Here is a 20,824-nt window from a genome sequence, read left to right on the forward strand (position 1 = left end):
AATTAGCACAGAAACAGTACTATATAACATTTTAGACACATTCTAGACAGTTTATCAGCTAAAAAAAGTTAATTTTGGGGTAAGTTACTCTTTAAGCAAAGCACCTACTCTCTAACTGGTCACCGGAAGAAAAAAAACACTGGGCGCCTGCTGGTCCACTTGGAGGTATGTCACAGGTGATAGGTCAAATGCAGAGCACAAATTTTGTCATTCTATGGGAACATGCATTGATGACCATACATACATGTAGCATATTATAATCATTACATAGGATGTAAGCTGCCTCTAAAATAAAACCTCTAAACAAACCATAAAGAAAACCGCCCTCTCAACGTTCCATCAACCTCTCCAGATTTTACAACACACAATGTTTACAGACTGACTTTAGTGTTTCAGCAAGAAGGAATTGTCAAGTTAATTGATGGCAAAAAAAACAGGGCAAAAAAAAAMAAMAACAAAATAAAGCTTAAACATCACGCCTAGTAAAGAAATCAAAAAATTTTAAGGTGTCCCAGTGTGGAGGAATGTAAATAAAAGTCAAGCAAACATGGCTGCCACTGTCCACACCTCTATTCAGCCTGAACCTGTTTTTACTGTGGTCACCAAATATGAGCCTGACAGCAGTGATGTGCTCCTCAAACACCACTGTGAATTCTCACAGATCAAACTATGGCTGAGTAAATTTAGATMATCTGATTTCCCTCAACTTAAACTGCAACACGATCCTGACACGAATTTATGGAATTATCCCTGACAACTGAGATCATTTTTGGGTCAAAGTGGACACAAATAAGCTTCACGTCTCATTTTATCTGTCCCATTTGGATCACTTTAGGTGTACATAAGTAGCATATTAGTGAGTGTTTCTACCGTGTTGGCTACTGCTACGGGTGTAATAAACGTTCTGCCTCGGGCGTGCTTAAATTTTACATGATGACCAAAATAAATGCATAGAGGCTTAGTTAGGCCCGAGTGCTCTCATAAACAACTTTACCCAAGAGGCAAACCTTTAATAAAGTCTAATAATAATCACAACAAACAATCATTAATTCTCGGAAGAAGGGTCCAAAAGACAAACTGTGTTTTTATAGAGCTGGGAAAAGAAAGGATGTTATTTCAATATAATGTCTTAATCACATTTAACAACACAGCCACATCATTATAGTGGCACCCAGGTTGCACTGTCACAGTAAAGAATGGCTTCGAAAAAGCCAAGAACTTTTATTGAGCGGATATTAATTGATTCGTCCTGACCTACCCAGACCTGGCCTCCCTGGGCTTAGCTTCCTCAGCGGAACGGTGCCAAGGCTCTGTCCTAACTCTGCATAAAATAAATGAGAAGCTGTGGGGCTATAGTCTCCAAAGCCAGAGGATATTGTTCGATTTCACGTCAGCCCTCCAGGAGGCAATTTAAACAACCCAGCATGCTAATAAGCTTGGTATAAAWGACAGTCCTGGAGGGTAGCCCATTCTTCTTTTTTACCCTCTCTGTTCTGCTGCAATAAGGCCAAAGGGAAATAAACATTCTGAAAAAGTGTAACCCTGTCTGAATCTGAAGGAAGATCACACTCTGGTGTAATGAAACTGTACAACAGTGTGTACCCTGAAGTGACATCCTGTTGGATCGAAACAAACGAGCACTGATGGAAAACGTTAAGCAGATAAAATAGTTTCATCTCAAAGTAATTTGATCCACTTGCAKATCAGCATGGGTATGTAAATGATTTGATTAACAAAGAGCTGGCACCAGAGGGCGTAAATATCAAGAATGGAGCAGTAGTGTTATCAGGCAGTTGCTGGGGAGTTCGAGTCAATTTAGTCAAAAGTCACCAGACACAGAGGATGTTTTGTAGGTGCAGATAGGCATTATAAGCACCTGTTTATGTCTACGTCACACTAAGCTCCTCCCAGTGCCAGCCAGATGCTCTGAGCTTTGTAGATTAAAGATGTGTGGGATCAGTTTGGATGTCAGTTCCAACCCAATGTCAACCTGCTGGACTGGAGGAAGTTACAACTGGTGTGAGACCACTTTTTGCAAAAGACATGGAACCAGATTTTTGCCTTTACTGACAACTGTCTGTATGCTTTGATATTGCAATCATTGCATTTTATATAACCTTTCAACTAGCCAAAAATAATAATAGCCATAATAATAATAATGATGATTGATTGTGGCATTTAGCAGATAACGATAAATATTCCAATATGACAACTACACTTGCATGTAGCCAACGTTGTGGCCTTGGGCTGCATTTTCTGGCTTTGCTCGTATCTCTGTTTATGCCGGTGTTTCAGGTGATTAAACAAGTTACACACAAGAGTTAGGGTTAGAGTTAGCTTGGGCTCACACATCACATGGCACTAATTGAAGTTATAGTGCCAAATATGAATCAATAGTTTTTCTGACCACTATTTACACACCATACCTTTATGCCCAACCCTACTTTCAACATTTGCAATTTCATTTCCATCATGCTGAGTGTCTAACTTTATTGTTATTGTGTATTGCATTTTTTTTTTTGCATCAGAGCATTTGTGAGAGAGGCTCTGATTGCCACAAACGCATCAACCACAACCCAACTCCACACTCAGATAAAGCAGTAGTATTCACTGTGGAAATATGATAGCATTCATTCAGTGGTTGTGCCTTGAACACACAAGGCAGGTAGTAGAAGGTCACAGACTTCAGTGTGTGTGTGTGTGTGTGTGTGTGGGGGGGGGGGTAATCATGCATGGCTCTCACACACGACGGCCCCATCAGTGCCCTTCCAAATCTACACCAGCCTGTCATCCAGGTGAACATGCCTTTTATTAATCAAAACGACTTCTCGTCAAACTCACCTTCAATCTTTTATCAAATGATTTATTGTTTCATTTAAATACGCCAAATATCTCTTTCAATATCTTTGAATAATATCCTGGACGGCACATTCCTTCATAATGTACTTATGCAACACTTAATCAACTCCCAGCCTGATAACTCAAGGCAGGGTCACATATCTGCATGTTCTAGACTTTACAAAAATGTCCACCAATTAATTTCCTCTGATGACATCTTTTAATGTTTTATTCCTAACATATTTTTAATCAAGCTTGCCTTTATAGGAATTATCGTTCAACCATCTTACTGTGAGGGTTTTTAATATAAATTATATGACAACTGCAAAACAGTAAKGTTGACCAACACTGCCCCCTAGTGATGTGAAACTAATCCTACAACTCCACATTGTCCTGCCATACTTCTCTACTTTTGTTCATGTTGCAGGTTATTTACATATATTTTAAGTGGTAAATAATATATATTTTTTATGGTTAATGTTTTAAGTTTATACAGTTACGCATTATAAATGTGTTACTTGAAATTCTCCTTCAGCGCCAGGTCTTCTGATTCGTTTTTCAGACCACACATGAATTCCAAAGTAATGACCTTCAAAGTAAATTCTCCTTTTGCAGAGCCATTTTACCTAAAGCAATTTAAAAGCACTGAGCAAACAAAGACAGGAAGAGAGAAAACACATTGAACAGAAAATTGCTTGTCTTTACTTTTCATAAAGTAATCTAAAGTTTCAGCAAAATAAATGGTGCAGTAGGTACAGGCATACCTTGAATCTGGAGAAACTTTTATTAGACAAAATGAACTTTGGCTTTTAAATAACTATCTCTAAAAATTTTAATATATTTAATTATAAATTAAAGTGTGAAAAATTACTTTGTTCATATGCTGATACTAAACAAATAATGTTAATCTTTATTTTCCCCCTCCAAATTAGACCTAAAGAAAGATCAAAGTATTAAGCATCATTTATTAAGCACCACATTACAAGTATTTATTTACATATACGTTTTTGCAGTATCTTCAACATGCTGGCAGTGTTAAAAACATGAACACACTTTCATTCATATCTTGAAAACATAAAAAATAACTGCACTTTAACACTAATAAAACAGTACATCTTTGTGTGTCAGATGAACTCACTTTATATGACATTTTAGTTCAATTACAAACAAAATTAACCATTAGAAGTTAGTATCAAGTGATTGCAAACAAATCATGTGAACGTAACAGTGTTAGAATAATTGTAGCTTAAAAAAAGATAGCCTTAATCGTTTAAAGTGAAGTTCGATTTGGAGACTAACAAAAAATATCTTACCTGATTTAGATAGCTCTTTGAATGACCTCAGTTTGTAGAAAAGGTCTGAATCTGAATACACTGATGAGCTAATGGCTAGCTTTAGTGAAGCCAAAGTATATTAGTGTTGTTTGAACGACTTCACATTCAAAATAACTTATAAAAATTCACCAGTAAGTAGGATATTACTTCATCGTAATCATTAAAAAAAAAAAACATTTCAAAAATGATAATTGTCCCTTTCAAATCTTTTATTCATTACCAAAATAGTATTGCTGATGCTACAAAATAGCATATAGTTAAATGTCACAATTTAAACATTTATAAAATTAGTTTAGGCAAATAGATAAATCACTATTTTTTTTATTTATTACAAATTTTATACCCTATTGAACTTTACACTCTCTCTACTCTTTAAAACAACAAAAAACTAATAAAACATTTATTTAGATACAATATAAACACACTTACTGTGAAAGCAGAACTTCACAGTCAGAGGATCAAAGTGATCCTTAGTGTCAAATCTATAAAAAAATGTCCTGAATTTAACTTGGAGCATCGTATAAACTGTGTACGACCCTTCTGCATTGTAAGCTGCTGAATTCTTCTAAATGAAAAAAAAAAATCCCTCTCTTAAAAATGGAAGATGGGTCACAAAGATGGATGGACCACCCATGTGTTCAGCTTAGTGTAAAATAGACATTTAGAMTGTCTCAGTCTGAAACTCAACATCCTTTTATTCTCCGCCTCTGTAGGTTTACCTTGAACTCATCTCTATTATCTGCTTTCTTTTTCACTTTTCTCTTTTCAGTTACCATGTAAGCATAAAGGCCTATTCAACAGTTTCACTTTTCTTCTTCTTTTTCTTCTCACTAAAGCTTTCATTTCATGTTTTTGTCTCCAGGGTTAAGGCTGATCTTTGTTTTTACCTTCAGCAGTGTCACTTTTATCTTCTGTTTCTGGGCCGGTCTCTGAATGACTGCTGTGCCTGGTCTTGTCCTGGTTTTTGTCATCTGGGGATGCCTGTGCAGCGTCAGGTGGCTCTGGAGAGGTATCAACCTTAATGTTGTCTGGTTTTGATGATTCAAGGCTCTGATGCTCCTTAAGGGTGTTGAAATGAGGATCTATTCCTTCTTGGTCTCCTTCGCCATTTGGTTTTGGGTTCTCTCCAGGACCCTGTTTGTTGTTTTCTTGCAAGGTTTCCTCTTTCTGGTTAGTTTCTGTCACTGGAGGCTGTTGCTCGTGTGTTGTTACTGTACCAGTCGATTCAGAACTGATGGTGGGCCTTTCGCTCTCTTCTCCTGAACCCAACAAGCCGGATTCTTTGCTGTTCTGAGTCTCAGGTTTACCGGCAACTTGATCTGGGCTGGGGTCCTCTTTGTGTTCATTCTTTGGAAATGTTGGGTTCAAACATGAGCGAGGTAGAGGGACAGGTGGTTTACAGATAGGGGACATAGGGTCAGACAATTCAGGGACAGGCGGCTGTGAGTCAGACGACTGTGGGTCAGGAGACTGTGGGACAGGAGACTCAGGGACAGGAGACTTCGTCTCAGGGAGAAGTGAAGGTGAGAGAGGAGTTTCAGACTCTGTGACCTTGTCCTCCTCACCTGAATCTGAAACAAACAATAAAAGAGCTCATCTTAAATTCATCTCTAAGGAATTTACAAATATGCTAAATGTTTTAGAGGGAATCTTAAAGTATTGAGCATTGAGGTTTAAAAGCCAGAAAAAAAATAAAATAAAAAACACTTCCAAACAAAGCAACGGACTGTATTAGTTAATCAAATTCAGCTTTTCTTCCTGGTTGTGACATGTTTGTGTAAAGAGAGTTGAATCTGTCAAAACTGAGAAACGTTAGTTATTCCAGATGAGCCACTGCTGGTTCTGTGTTTGTCTTTTTTTAAATGAACATCATGAATAAATAAAACTGTAACTGCTGAGGCTGAACTTCTTTATCCCTACTCTGTTATTAAAGGCACACAACCTAACCTGAGTGGTGGTGGTGTTCAGGACACAAGAACTCTGCATCAGCTACACAACTCATAGTAATCCTATTGTATTCCCTTTGTGTAAAACAATGGCAGTTTAAATAAGAGCTTTACAGTGCAAAAACACACAATGACAGAAAGAACAAAGCTTGCTAAACAAGAAGACTACACTAAATAAACAGGATAAAAAGAGAGGAAGTCATTTTGTCGTGTCAAATTTAATCTGCTAGCTGTCATTCAGTAAGATTACTACCAAGAGGAATATTATAAAACTCTGAAGATGGGTGAAGCACCGATGGTACCAACAAGGTCAGGTGTGGTTTCAGGTCACTTTCTCTCAGATATTTAAATGTAAGGTAACATGTCACATCCTTTGGAGACTGTCACTTTAAATTAATRCATTTATCCTTATTGTGTTTTTACCCATATTGAAAATATAAATTCAGTCACGTGTAATTGGCTCATACTGCAAAATACCTGAAAGTAGGGCTGGGCGGTATGACCTCAAATTCATATCATGGTATAAACTGAATCCCTTCATGGTAACGGTATATATTGCGGTGGAATATGATCATAAAAAGCAAAGATAATGTAATTTTTAGAGCTTTTATTTTGCAGAAAAATGTAATCAAAATCAAACCCAGCATTTTTGCTGCAGTGCAAATGCACATAACAGAAGTACAAAATAATGTTTTATATACAGTATAATGCTAAATGGCTTCAACAACAAACAAAATGATTTCTCAAGTTTTCAACAATATCTAAATAAAGTGGATGTTATAACCAGTCCTTCAAGTAAAATTAGTCATTTAGACATAAAATCATACTAAGTTGGTATAAGTTGCCTAAAATATTATAGTGTGACCTTAAGGACCTTAACAGGCTTAAGCGTGCACATAGTCCTAATCATAAAACAATTTCAAACAACTGGAATGTAAGTGTGGTGAAGCCAAGTAAATGTAATATCTGCCTGCCATACAATGAGCTTCTGCCTGCTGAACTAATAGGCTGCTGCTCTGCTGCTCTCTAAGGAGCTGACATCAGCAAAATGAATTCATGACTGAACGAACGTCCACGTCTTTTTTATCATCTCTGTGGGTAACAATACATAAAAAGCATTCTTTTTCTCTGACAGCTTTCGTGTGAAAAAAGTATGAATTCTGCTGAAATTGCCTTGTTGAAAGTTTCCAATAACATATTGAAGACTGCAGACTCTGGTCATTACAGTGTATTGGTTTTATTGGACCTGATCTCATCTTTTGATACAGTCAACCACAAAATTTTATTTCATCGATTACAACATGAGATGTATCTCAGGAACTGTTTTTTTCTCTAGTTTTGTTCTTATCTGTGTAAGGGTGTATTCAGACCAGGAAAGTCCTTTGGTCCAATTGTTTGGTTCGGACCAAAAATGGACTTTTTTTTCATTTGGTGCAGCTTGCATTCACATTGTGCTTTTTTGCAAATGAAGTATAACTTGTAAACAAAGCCACGAGTGTGACGATCATTGCTCCCATTGGACAAAAAAAAGGACGGGGGCGGGACTGAGCCACAGATCCAGAAGAAAACAAGGAAGTCCTGCATGCTGCGGTTCTGATGTGCACATTTTTGCTGATAGTACAACTGCAATAACATTTAAAATGTCAAAAGCAGCTAATTTAATGGTGGTTTCGTGATGATATTCTAATTTTGGAGCGACGTCAGTAAATGTGTCCCGTGACCCAAAGGAGACGAGGTGCGCTGTGTGTTCTGACCCACAACATGCCGGCAGTAGAGCGGCTAACAGGAGACGACGAAACAGGTATGTTTTCAGTTTATTTAGCTCAGCAACGGTGGCCTGTGAAGTCCAAAAAGGTGCATGTTTAATGCAGATGGTTCGGTTAGAGTCCGGTCTGTATTCACACCAGAAGCAAACTGAAGCGAACCGCACCAGAGCTTGTTTGGAAGCGGACCGAGACCACCCCAAAAAGCGGGTCTCGGTCCGGTTGTTTGATCCGCACCAGAGTTTGCATGAGTGTATTCACACCTGCACAAAAGGTCCGGACCAACGCTGGAAACGAACTCTGGTTCGTTTAAAGCGGAGCAAATTATCAGGTCTGAATACGACCTAACAGATCCTTTTCCGTGTTTGTAAATAACAAAGTCTGATGCCTCTCCTCTGTTACAWGGTGTTCCACAGGGCTCAGTACTTGACCCAATACTGTTCCTTCTGTACATCAGCATCCCGGGTGAGATTATCAGCAGCTTTAAAAAAAATGTGTCTTACCATTTGTATGTCGATGGACGATTTGGATGATATTCAACTGTACAGCTCTTTTAATGAGTCAGAGTTCTTCAATTTAGCTGACCTTCTAAGTTATGTCTCTTGTATTGAGGACTGGCGAGCTAAAACCTGTCTTCAATTAAATTCTAGTAAGACGAATCTCTGATCAGAGTTTCTGAGCAGAAACTTCCTTTGATCAAAACAACACCTTGGTTCTCTGGGCTCCTCTTGCCAGTCCAGTCTCAGAAACCTTAATGTTTTATTTGACTAGTCAATGTCTCTGGACAGCCATTCATGACAATTGGTTAGAAACAGTTTTTATCACTTAAGAAATATTTCTAAATTGAGGGTTATTGTAACTAAATCTGACCTGATATTATTATTCATGCTTTCATCTCTTCTGGTTTAGACTTTAGTAGCTTTTTGTTTTAACAAATCTGCGCTCACTTGTTTACAGTTGCTACAGAACACTGCAGCAAGGCTTTTAACAGAAGGGCACACCAGTTTTATCCACTTTACATTGGCTATCTGTTAAATTCAGAACTTATTTTAAAATTTTGACTTTTAGATCTCTCTAGATCTCTGGACAGGTCTCTCAATATACAGTATTACAGTTGACTCCATATTCTTCATTCTTCAAACAAAAAATTTCCTGAAAGTTCCTAAAACCAGGTTCAAGACTTGAGGGGACCTGTGTTGACCTCTTTAGGATGCAGCTTAAAAGCTGTTCTACCCTACGAGCTCTGTWCAGGGCCAGCAGATGGTGTCATTGCATTGTTGTTTGCTAAAGTTGGTGTAAAACTTATTTTTCCCAAAAAAAATTTAAGTCCGTCACAAAAGGTGTCTTTAATGTTTTTAAAATGAGTCGCCAAATTATTTTGGGGTAAATATTTGTGATTTTAGAGCTATATAAACATTTGTAAGTTACTTGAACCGTCGCGGACCGTTTCAGTATCAGGAAGTTCTCAGCATCTGTTACTGTGCAAGTTCCATACCCCTTCCTTTGGTATATTTGAAAAGATGAAGCTCTCACGAATTCAGGGATATATCTTGACACTGTGTTACTCTTAGTTTGGTGACGTGAAGTTTGTGCGTAACCGAGAGCATAAATTACAGCCCTCATGCGTAAAACGTGGAGGCGGAGTTACATTTCTGTAGGCGCGTGGGTGAATAGTATGATAGTAGATTTTGATGATGCACAGTGTAAATATAAAAAGAAAAGGTTATGTCATAAGCAGAATGAGTCCTACAATATAAATCAACACTTTTATTAAACCAGATTCCCTGTTGTAAACAAAAATCCCATTTGGCACAGTTTTGGGTACATTTGGCTAAATTGTGCCAAAATGCCATTTCCGCCTGGCACACTGCTCACTAAAACATTTGTGAAATAAATATACTTCAACTTATTCAGTCCTACTTTGCTACAATTTTTCTCAAAGATGTAGATGTATAAAATTTAAGGGCATTCCTGGGTTTTCACAAGAGTTTTCATTGTGTTTTACAATGTTGATTTTAAAAAAATTTAGGCGAGGCTAAAACAAATTACAAATTTTCTTTAATCACAAATAACTCAGGCACAGTAAAAGTTACAATAGTCTCTCACTTAAGAAATAATGTTTAAGATCTTACCTTTACAGAGGTACCAACAGTTAGCATTTAGACCTTATAACTGTGGAGCTATTCTTATTATTCTTATTTTGCTGGTGTATTTTCAGGTGGAAATTAACTCTAAAACCCCTTTGGGCTTAACAGGTTAAGACACCGTTGTTCAGACAAGCTTTTAGCTGAATGGTTTACGTAAAGTTTAATTAGTCACATTAATTTGTTTTATTGTATACTTTTATGGAGAGGGGCACTTATAAATCGTCTGGCTGATTTATTAGCATAGTTTTTCTAAATTCTGGGAGATCAGACAATATTTAGATAAGATTAGTGGAAAAGCTCGGCTTCTCATCTACCTCCACACAGATCTGAAAGTCAGCCACTGTCAGCTTTTGCTCTGCTGTTGCTCTGCTGTGGGTACTACCTAATGTCCATTCAGAAAAACAGGGCTCTAGAGAGCGACCAATTTGGTTACAAATGCGACCAGATTTCCTAATAGTGCGACTAAAAAAATGTCCGGTCGCACTGGTGCGACCAATCATCGAGGAGGAGGGTGAGCGTTCACCCACTGTATCTAAAAAATGGCACAATCTTTCATAGCGGATATCAGATCTCAAAAAAAAAAAAAAAATTGTTTAAACAAAAACTTTCTGCATGGAAAACTGAAAATCTAACCCTAACGTGGTTTTCAGCAGCAGAAGTTAATGTACTCACTCTGATCAGGCAAGTCTTTGGTCTCCTCTGGGGGCTTGTTTTCATCCACTTGTGTTTTTTCATTGTTAACAGAGGCTGTTTTTTTGGCCACAGGGGGAGGATTTGGAGCCCTTTTCTTTGTACTCTTTTCTAAAACTGAAACAGAAAAAAAGTGCATGAAGATGCTGAGCTTTACCAAAAATAAGTGAAATTAATTAGCCGAACACTTTGGACAGGAGAGATCACTTTTAACTTTTTAGTTTAGTGAAATAAATAAAAACAACATAGTGAAAATTACATGTGTGACAACTGTTGATAAAAGGTAAAGCTGCATTTTGTAAAGACTGTCTTTGGGCTTTTTTTCTTTTGTTCTGACAGAATCTGTTTATTTAACCTGAGTTTTATTTGGTTTCATTAAAATCATGTGACTTGAAACAAACTAAAATGTTTGTTGGGAACTGATGCTACACAAATTAAACTGATTTTCTATGTATAAAATAATTTTTAATCTCTCTTAATCTTTTTTCCATCCATCCATCCATCCATCCATCCATCCATTTTCTTCCGCCTATCCGGGGTCGGGTCGCGGGGGCAGCAGCTTCAGAAGGGAGGCCCAGACCTCCCTCTCCCCAGCCACTTCTTCCAGCTCCTCCGGGGGAACTCCAAGGCGTTCCCAGGCCAGCCGAGAGACATAGTCCCTCCAGCGTGTCCTGGGTCTTCCTCGGGGCCTCCTCCCGGTGGGACGTGCCCGGAATACCTCACCAGGGAGGCGTCCAGGAGGCATCCTTACCAGATGCCCAAGCCACCTCAACTGGCTCCTCTCGACGTGGAGGAGCAGCGGCTCTACTCTGAGTCCCTCCCGGATGACCGAGCTTCTCACCCTATCTCTAAGGGAGAGTCCAGCCACCCTGCGGAGGAAACTCATTTCGGCCGCTTGTATCCGGGACCTCGTTCTTTCGGTCATGACCCAAAGCTCATGACCATAGATGAGGGTAGGAACGTAGATCGACCGGTAAATCGAGAGCTTCTTAATCTTTTTTAATATAGATAATACTTTTAGTTAATTCATACTTCAAAACTTAAGTGAAGGAAGTTTAAAAAGCTACAAATGTTACCTTTTAACTGATGTGKATTTACATTTTGTTTTCTGTGTCAAACTGTACATTTTAAACAAAAATATTCATTTAAAATGATTTCTAAATCTAGTTAGCAAAGGTTAGTTTCTAACCTGGGCTGTTTAACATCAGTGGATGATATTTTTTTTCCCTGTGGTCAACCAGCTCACCAGGTAACACCTTCTCCACAGCTTCTCTAAGCTCGTCTTCATCAGCAGGTTCTGCAGGATCCTGGTGAGGAGGCTGTTCAGGAGCGAGGGGCAGGGTTCCTGCAGTTTAAGCCAAGTTCAATTTAAGACATTATAAGACGTTTTAATGCCAAATGAAATTAAATTTAAGACCAATTTCATAATAAACACGAATGACAAAAATTAAAAGATAAAAATAAAAACTGTGGCAGAAACTCATGAACTSACAAAGTATTTTTGGTTGAAGTAGTCAAATATTGCTAATAGACCAATTGTTTTTATCCATACATAACTATAACAGAAACCTTCTTAGCAGTCAGTTTTAAACTTAATTTAATTTCTGGAAATCCTCTAACAACCCAAACTTTGAAGTTTTAGGGCCCACAGTGGGGTCTAAACCCCAATTCGCTGTAAATGAAACATTAAAGTGCCCGTGAAATCACGTTTTTGTAAGAAAGGTGAATGCATTTTTGGAATAACAACATTATTAACATATTACAAAACAAATTTCACATTGCTCAGATGGACAGTTTGCAAATGAATTAACAGGAAGTGATGTCAAAGTGGAGTGTCTGCATGTGAATATTAAAAAAAATGTCACCAATTATTTTAATATTTGAGATAAATTACAATCATCCTACTTAAAATGTGGTAAAAAAAATTTAAGACTTCTGAAAGACTGATTTAAGACATTTTGAGTCTAATTAAGGCCTTATTTTTGGATTGATTAATTCAATGACTTAAAACTTTAAGGATCTGCAGGAAACCTGGAAGGGAGATAAAACAGTTTTGTCCAGCTCTACATCAGAAATACAGAAAATAATGAAAAAAGGGGTAAAAATTTAAGAACCTATAACCACCCTTTGTTTTAAATCTAAATGCATTCCGGAGCRCTGTGATGTTAACAACCACTGTAGAAGAAAGTACCTTTTTGATTAATAGAGTTGCACAAATGGAATGATTTCAATTCTATATTAGCACAAAAAGGAGCAGATTTGTGTTTGGTAGATCATTTATTTGCTGTAACAATGCCTCTTGATAATAAATCTTATACTTAATTTCTCTTTCAGCATTTGTGGGATGACCAGTAGAGCTGAGTTTGTGGTTTGTGCACATGAAACATTTGCCAAATCTTCTCTGCCAAACAGCTTATTTTGTTGTTGACACTTGCTTTGAGCTCCTGGTAACTCCAAATGCTGCCAATCAGGTGCAATCGTGTCATTCTCTAAAGTCAAACAAATGTATGTCTCCTCTGGGGAAGATCAAACAATTTATCAAGATGTGGTGTCAAAATTTGTGTTGGACACCACATATATCACATTTACACAAACATTTATCAATAGGTAATTCACAAACAGCTAATGAATTGCATCATGTGTAGAAAATATTGAATATGAGCCACAAAATTAAACAAAATATTCAAAAACTGTTTTAATTCAATTAAATTAATTTACTTATTCTGAAAAAAAATCTTACAAAAATGTTAATATAAGCTCTTAATATTTAGATAAATTTAAGACTATTACAAATTTGTTATTGCTTAAAAAAACTCTGTTATTTTCACTGCTGTCAGTGTCCTGCATTTTAATTTAGATGAAGTTCATTCAGTATTCAGCAGTAAGTTCTTCTCTTCATTTTAATGCAGGCTTTACGTAAAACAATCTAGTTTTACTAGTTTTAYATTATTAAATTGTGTACAGCCACATGCAGACAAAAGAACCAATACTCCCACTTCAGTGCCCTTGAGCCTCTTGAGAAGATTATCAAAAATCTCAGCAAGTGCACATAGGTTGTCAAAATTAAATTTGTTCAAAAAAAAACAAAACRACACAGCACTCATATGATTATCTAAGATCTCTGTGCATCAAACATGCAAAGAAACAGTCATTGCCCTGACATGTGCAGCTGGGTTTTGTGGGATTTCATGAAGTAAAATAAATCTTTACATCTTGAACAACTTGCAAACAGGTAACTGATTTTTAGATTAAACAAGTAGACTTTTTTCCATCTCATCATGTTAAAACATGCAGTTGCACCCAGACTGGTCAAACAGCATTTTCAGGTTGCTTTTACATTCAGCCCAAAGAATATGTCACAACTGGCTTCAGGCTTTCTTGTTGTGATAAAAACAAAACCCGTTAACAGGCTGTCACAAGCATTACATCTAGCTCCTGACCAGAGAACGCCCAGATGGTTTTGAAAGGTAAAAGTGTGACAGATTGTTCCACAAGAGTGACTTTTTCATGGTTTGACTGCAAGAWTATTTTGGAGATTACTCTTTTAACTTGCAGGTTTGAAGAAAGGTTACTAGTTTTATAAATACCTAAGTAAAAACATTTGTTTTCCAAAGGTTTGAATTAATTTCAGATTTGCCACTTCTGTGGCACAAAAACACATTTCACAAAAACACAAATAATTTTGAGAAACTAGCCTCCTACTGGCCACACAGTCATTGGTTGGAAAAAAAATGGTGAAAAAGCTGAAGAAAAGAAAATGTGGGTGTCATGTCCCACGTTTAAGAAAAAAAAAACACCTCATCCGTTGTGTGAAAAAGAGCGTTTTAATGCCAAATTGTACATTTTCATTTAATGTCTGACATCAGAAATTAATTGGAAATATAGTTTGAACAGTGTCGTTTTCAAACCTGTAATAAATAAATTTAATTTTCTACTCACCTTGTTTGGACATTGCATCGTTTATCTTCCCAGAGTCTGCAGGCTCAAGCTCTAAAATCACTTCAACAGTTTCTCCATCAGTTTGATCTTTGGCCTCTGCAGAAAGATCCTGCGATCGAGAAGGTTTTTCAGGTGAAGGAGAAGACAAAGTGCTGAGGTCTTGGTTTTTGTTCTCTAAATATAATCAATAAAGAAAAAAGTTGTAAGATACCAATAAATATATCAATGCAATCATGATTGTCAAATTTAATAAGCTTGACATTTGCAATCCCTCTTATTCCGTACATAAGGCTGTTATTAAGCAATTCTGAAAGGTTGAAGACATCAACTTGTTCACCATGTAAGTAAAGTCCATTTACCATTTGCAACTTTTACATTTTCTATCATAATTACTGAATATTTAACGGGCACAGAAACAAATGTTAAAAGAAGATTACCTGCACCTGGTCGCTTGTGAATGCTCATCCTCAGCTCGTTCATATATGGAGCTGTAAAAGATCACAACACAATTCATTCACCATCGTAAATACCAGTTGAGGTGTTGCTCTAATTGTATTGCCATTTTATTTTGCTATGTAAAAACAAAGTAAAGTAAAAAGGTTTAATTAAACAAAAAGCAGTTTGGGATCTTTACCATCTTGAGTGAGATGAGAGCCTTTATTGTTTCGGACTAAATGACTGAGTCGCTGATTTGAAGGCAGAGTGGGCGCTCGGTCCAACAGACCCGCCGTTTCCAGATCACCATTTCCTGCCCCTGAGGGGTACAAGAAAGAGAAACTTGTTAGTCAAACTGTCCATTTATGTTCACACAAATCTATACCGACACATTTAGTTTAAATCAAACAGCCCCAGAGATTTGATAACAGGTCAGCTGATAAAAGATGCTGTTTCAATACATTTTTTTAAACTTTGCTTTTTATCTCTCAATTAAACAATTAAACATCATATAATATTGTGATTAACATTTTACTGGAGGGAAGAATTTATTTTTTGCAACTAGAGAAGTTAAGGGACATACCTTCTGTTATTTCACACGGTTTCTGTTTTTCCAAGTCGTATGTCGTCTCACCTTTAAAATGTTTTCAATAAACAAATTCAATTACACATAACTGTGTTTTATATAATTTATGAAACTAAATGTCATTAGTAACAAGTTTATTGAATATTGCTGTATATTTATAGGGTACAAATGCTAAATTTCAGTCTTTATACAAGAAAGAACCTTCTTTTCTTAATTGTTCATAGCTTTTATAACAAAAATAAATGTGGTGACTTTGTCTCTTGACTAGATCAAATAGTTCAGATAAAATACATTACTGTTTAATCTGTTACTTAAGTGAAAGTGATATTTAGGACTGTACCTTTACGACACAGGAGGATCCCAACTATGATCAAAATCAGTGCTACTACACAGCCAACACAAATGCCAACAATCACTGGGACTGAAATGTTTTCATCTGGGAAGACACAAAATTGGAGACTTTCATACCCAAAACTTCACCAATACATACAACAGTTATTTTAAACATTTTAATCTACTGTCAAATAAGAAATATTGACTCAAAGGGTTAATTTATTATTGCTTATGATTTATTTATGATGAATTATTTATTTCATTACATCCTTTGTAAAATAAAACACCAACCACTATCAGGTTTCTTTATGAGTTTCATGCACCAAGTGTTTTAGTCAAATCTTACCAGAATAGCACTTCTTAGCAATGAATATTGCAGATTCCTCACTGAGCGGGTTGTGCACAGTACAGCTGTACTCTTCATTGTCATTTTCATCTCCAAGAGGTATTATCAACTTTGGGCCAAGCTGCCCATTTAGACTTGGGCTCCAGGTAAACGTCAACAAAGACTGAGACTGTTCAGCAGAACACATCAGGGTGGCTTTGTGTCCCGATTCACCTGAGCCGTTTCCTTTCATCATCTCACAGTATATGTTAGGTTTGGGTACTTTGTCTGAAGAAATACATTAAGTCAAATTGGTAAATGCAAAACAAGAACAATATTTTTTATGTGGATTATTTGTTGCAATTGTTCAATAATACTACTCCATGGTAACAAAGGGCTTCTCAGGAAAAAAAAGAAGAAGTATATAACTATAATCCCTAAATAAACTATGTCAAAAAAAGGTCTGTATCATTTTATGATTTACTTATGTCTTTAGTTGTCAAAATAAACTGTTTTTTTTTTTTGAGGATCAAAGTCACTTTCAATATCATTTATTCTGGGTTATGTATAAAAACAAAAATTGTAAAAACAGATTATCTGTTGGGAGTGACGCCAAAACACTCCCAACTACTGATTGTCTGTCTCTTCCCTGTCCTCTCTGATCACAGCTAGTTGAGGCAGATGGTTAAAAAATATAAATCTAAGCACTTACCGATGACTTCTAAATTATACTGGGCACGTTGAAGTACTGTCTTAGTGTTTGTTTCCAATTCATAGAGACCGCTGTCTTCATATCTGGCTGTACTAATATTCAGATCAGCAGAATGCCAGTCCATACTGATCCTGTCTTTGAAAGAGCCAAACACTTCTTCCGTGTGTCCGTTGAACTCCACCAGTTTGTTTTTATTATGCGTCCACAGAATCTTATCTGGAGGAGTTTTGATGTCCGTATTGAAGCAAGCCGTCTTCCCCAGGAGAGCATATATTAGATTTTCTCCTGCAACTGGACACAAAATAGCAAAGTAAATAAACAAGTGAAGCAAAACACCAACTGACAACAACTTCAGCTCAAGGTCTCAGCTGCACACAACATGCAAACTGCTTTTATCAGGATGAAGCTTACTGCTGAATAAACACGTTCCATCAATGCTATAAAACTCAACCTTGAAGATACAAGAAAAACTGATGTGTTCCTTCACCTGCAAGAGCAACATTATAAAAAAGTATATTACCCAACAGGCATTTGTTTATTTCCAGCTTTAAAGATGATCAGGACACGTAAAAATGACTAATGTGTTTTCTGTCTTTTAAGCACAATTAATTGCAGCTTCCCTTTTCAGTTCACAATCTGACACATCAACCACAACCTGATAAAAGTTCGTCAAAGAATTGCATCATTTTCTCTCACTGGAAACCTAATGCTTTACATAGACTTTCAAATTTTCTACAAAATGCTAAGTTTAGTGTGAAAAGAGGAAGATTTATTCTGTCACTTTTGAAGTTTGTGTCTAGAAAAACACTGACATATAATGGATAATAGTGAGGAGGTATTATCTTCTTAATGTGCCATACAAGTCTTAAACTGCTACTTAAAAGAAAATATCTTCAGCGTTCTTTTAAGGATTGGAGTTTGGTCTATCAAATTTGGTATCAAACAATAAAAAATGTATGTATTGAATGTTAACATCCCTTTCTTGATGTTCCTCTTAAAATAAAACACGAAATGGAGCAAATGGGTTAATTTTTTTTTAATCTATAACGATTTGATTTTGAGATTTTCAGAGATTTCTTATCTTTAAACATGGCAGAAAGAGTTGTGATACTTAAATCTCCTCCGACTAGGTTTGATTGGTATTTTTGCTTTATTTTCTTGTTTCCTGTTTAGCCTCTGTGTTTTCCTGTGTCACTTCTCAGTTTACCTGCAGTCAGCTTCTGTGTTTTTCCACCCATTGTTATTCACACCTGTCACCACTCCCCTATCAATTCAGCCATTCCAACATCCCATCAGTTTAACTCTATACATTCAATCTCCTTCCACCGCCTACGCAGAAATTCATTGAATGGTTTCGACACCACTGGTCCCAGTCATCTGTGTATCTGTAAGTTTTGTTGCCCTATGTTTTTGTTTTCTTTTATTAAAAGCATTTTATTTTATAGTCCTTTCCTCATCGCTACAAGTCTGCTATTAGTTTCTACGTCCTCCCATGGACACTAACAACATAAGAAAAAGACTAATTGTTGACAAACCAGAACTAGAAAGAGGTTACGGGTCACTGCATTAGACGAAAGTGCAGGCAAAAGAATGAGACCTATTCTCATTTCATGTCAGGAATGTAGAGGTCAAGGTGTGCAGCTGAAAACTTGTTGAGTTACACAAGAGTAAAACAAAAACTAGTACAACAAAATGTCTTGATGCATCTCAGTAATCCAGGTAGAAAAAATCAAAAAGAAAAATTAAGTAGGTCGTCTGGATGGGTTCTTCTTTAGTGAAACGTTTCGTCTCTCCTCCAAGAGACTTCTCCAGTCTGATGAGTTTCAGGTGAACTCAGCCTTATAAGCACTGCCTCCACATGGACAAACAGGTTAGTCACATGCAAAAGAGGGCCATCGCCTAGCAATAGGCTTGATTAGCTCTATTGTTCATAGAGGGTCATGTGCCCCATCATCTGTCATTGGTTTGGTTACTGTGGTTCTTAGGTGTAGTGTCACGTGTATGTAGTGAGTATGTAGTGAATGCAGGCGGGGCTCAAAGTCCCCTTGTTTCTGTTTTTTTCCCTCTTTGTGTTAGTTATCGTTGGGGCCCTGATTCATCCCTTTTGCTGACAGGGGTCAGTTGATGGGGCACATGACCCTCTATGAACAGTAGAACTAATCAAGCCTATTGTTACGCAATGGCCCTCTTTTGCATGTGACTAACCTGTTTGTCCACCTTGTGGAGGCAGTGCTTATAAGGCTGAGTTCACCTGAAAATCATCAGAGTGAAGAAGTCTCTTGGATGAGAGACGAAACGTTTCACTAAAGAAGAACCCATCCAGACGCCCTACTTATTTTTTTCTTTTTGATAGTGCAACAAAACCATTATCAAGTTTATTAAATATTGCTCTGTATTTTTTTTTAGATAACTCTCTTTATTCTACGCAAGTTAATAATGAATCACACAATCTTTAAATGTATATGCAGCAACAAGTGCCAAATTAGATGAGATCATGTAAATGGGGTTGTTCTGCTGTCACTTTCAACGCAATAAGCAAAAAATATTAGCACTGTTGTTGTTCTGTAGGTAATATACCAGTGTTTCCTCTACCATTATCCACCGGCCTCTCTGACCACCACCAGCAAGCAAGGCACAACTGAGACAGCTGGAAAGGGGGTCGATTCAGCAACACAATGGTTACAGGTCAACTACCCTAACTACTCTTCCACAGTCGCCCCACAATGGTAGCCAGCCACAGCTGTGTGGTGATGTATGCTATTTTTAATGATGTCTTGCTCCTGTGCTTGGGGTGCAAATCACCTGCTTTATCACAGTACAATATTATATGGATTTACATGGCTGACATACAATGTTTGTCAATATCAGCCTGTCATGACACAATTCTGATTCAATTCAGTTCACAAGTCTGTCATCAATATATTGAYCCACATCAGGCATTAGGTGACAATGTGGATCTTTTTTTTTTATTTTCCCCTTGATGTAATTGAATCATTAATCATGTAATCAATATCTCAATATGGATCAATATATTGGTACACCTCCAACAGTGTCCCCTTAAAGTTTTCAGTAGTGGATCAAAAGTTCAACTAGGCTATTTCACCAGGGACCACACAACTTTGAACAACTTTATACTGGCATGTTTATCGGTATGTTATTACGACTCACATCTGTGCAACTGTTGTGTTATAAACCACCAACACAGGAAGATAAGATCAATGCAATGTTTAAATATCAATTCAGACACTAAGAAATATTAATAAATTAGAAATATGCTTTTGCAAAGAACTACTTCAGTTAGTCACATCACTATAGACCCAACATTACCGATATATATTAGCCTAATTGTCCTAACATAAACTATTAAAAAATAACAAACTAATTGATGGACACATTTGTCCAATAGGAACGCAGAATGAATATGGGATGGGGGGTGGGGCATGCGCAAAGATTTGTTTAGATTTACAATGTTTATCCTACTCTGTTTTATGTTCAAACAGAAGTCAGCATGTTAAAAACATGTTAATAATTACCTTGACTAGCGGTAAAGACGCAGCAGCAGGCGAAGAGATATCCTCGATACATTTTTTGGGGAAAAGCCTCAGTTTTGGCGCAGACTCAAGTAACTTTCAGTTTGTGAGCAGACCGCAGAGGTGCAGCAACAACTAAAACCATAAAAACAAGCACTTCTCTAAGTCCGACTTAACTTTCAAATAAACGTCAGAGCTAAAAAGAAGAGCAGCTGCAGCTAGAAGCACGAGCTTCATTCGTGACGT

At 37.0% G+C, this 20,824-nt stretch overlaps 1 protein-coding gene across 2 annotated transcripts; it reads right to left on the reverse strand.

Annotated features, from left to right (window-relative positions):
* Positions 1-3,783: 3,783 nt before the first annotated feature.
* On the reverse strand, positions 3,784-20,824 carry LOC106524757 (protein piccolo). 2 transcript variants are annotated; one of them, XM_014018700.1, is made up of 11 exons: positions 20,582-20,824; positions 17,049-17,339; positions 16,358-16,624; positions 16,019-16,114; positions 15,676-15,726; positions 15,292-15,411; positions 15,095-15,145; positions 14,658-14,831; positions 11,965-12,063; positions 10,701-10,835; positions 3,784-5,743 (listed from the first exon to the last, which is right to left on the reverse strand). In XM_014018700.1, the coding sequence occupies exons 1-11, from the start codon at positions 20,631-20,633 to the stop codon at positions 5,037-5,039; spliced, it is 2,043 nt and encodes a 680-aa protein (XP_013874154.1). In that variant the 5' UTR covers positions 20,634-20,824; the 3' UTR covers positions 3,784-5,036. The 2 variants fall into 2 exon arrangements, with proteins under 2 accessions (XP_013874154.1, XP_013874153.1); XM_014018699.1 differs by having other exon boundaries at positions 11,908-12,063.

Source organism: Austrofundulus limnaeus, unplaced genomic scaffold (assembly GCF_001266775.1).
Source record: "Austrofundulus limnaeus strain Quisiro unplaced genomic scaffold, Austrofundulus_limnaeus-1.0 Scaffold199, whole genome shotgun sequence".
Lineage (NCBI taxonomy): Eukaryota > Metazoa > Chordata > Actinopteri > Cyprinodontiformes > Rivulidae > Austrofundulus > Austrofundulus limnaeus.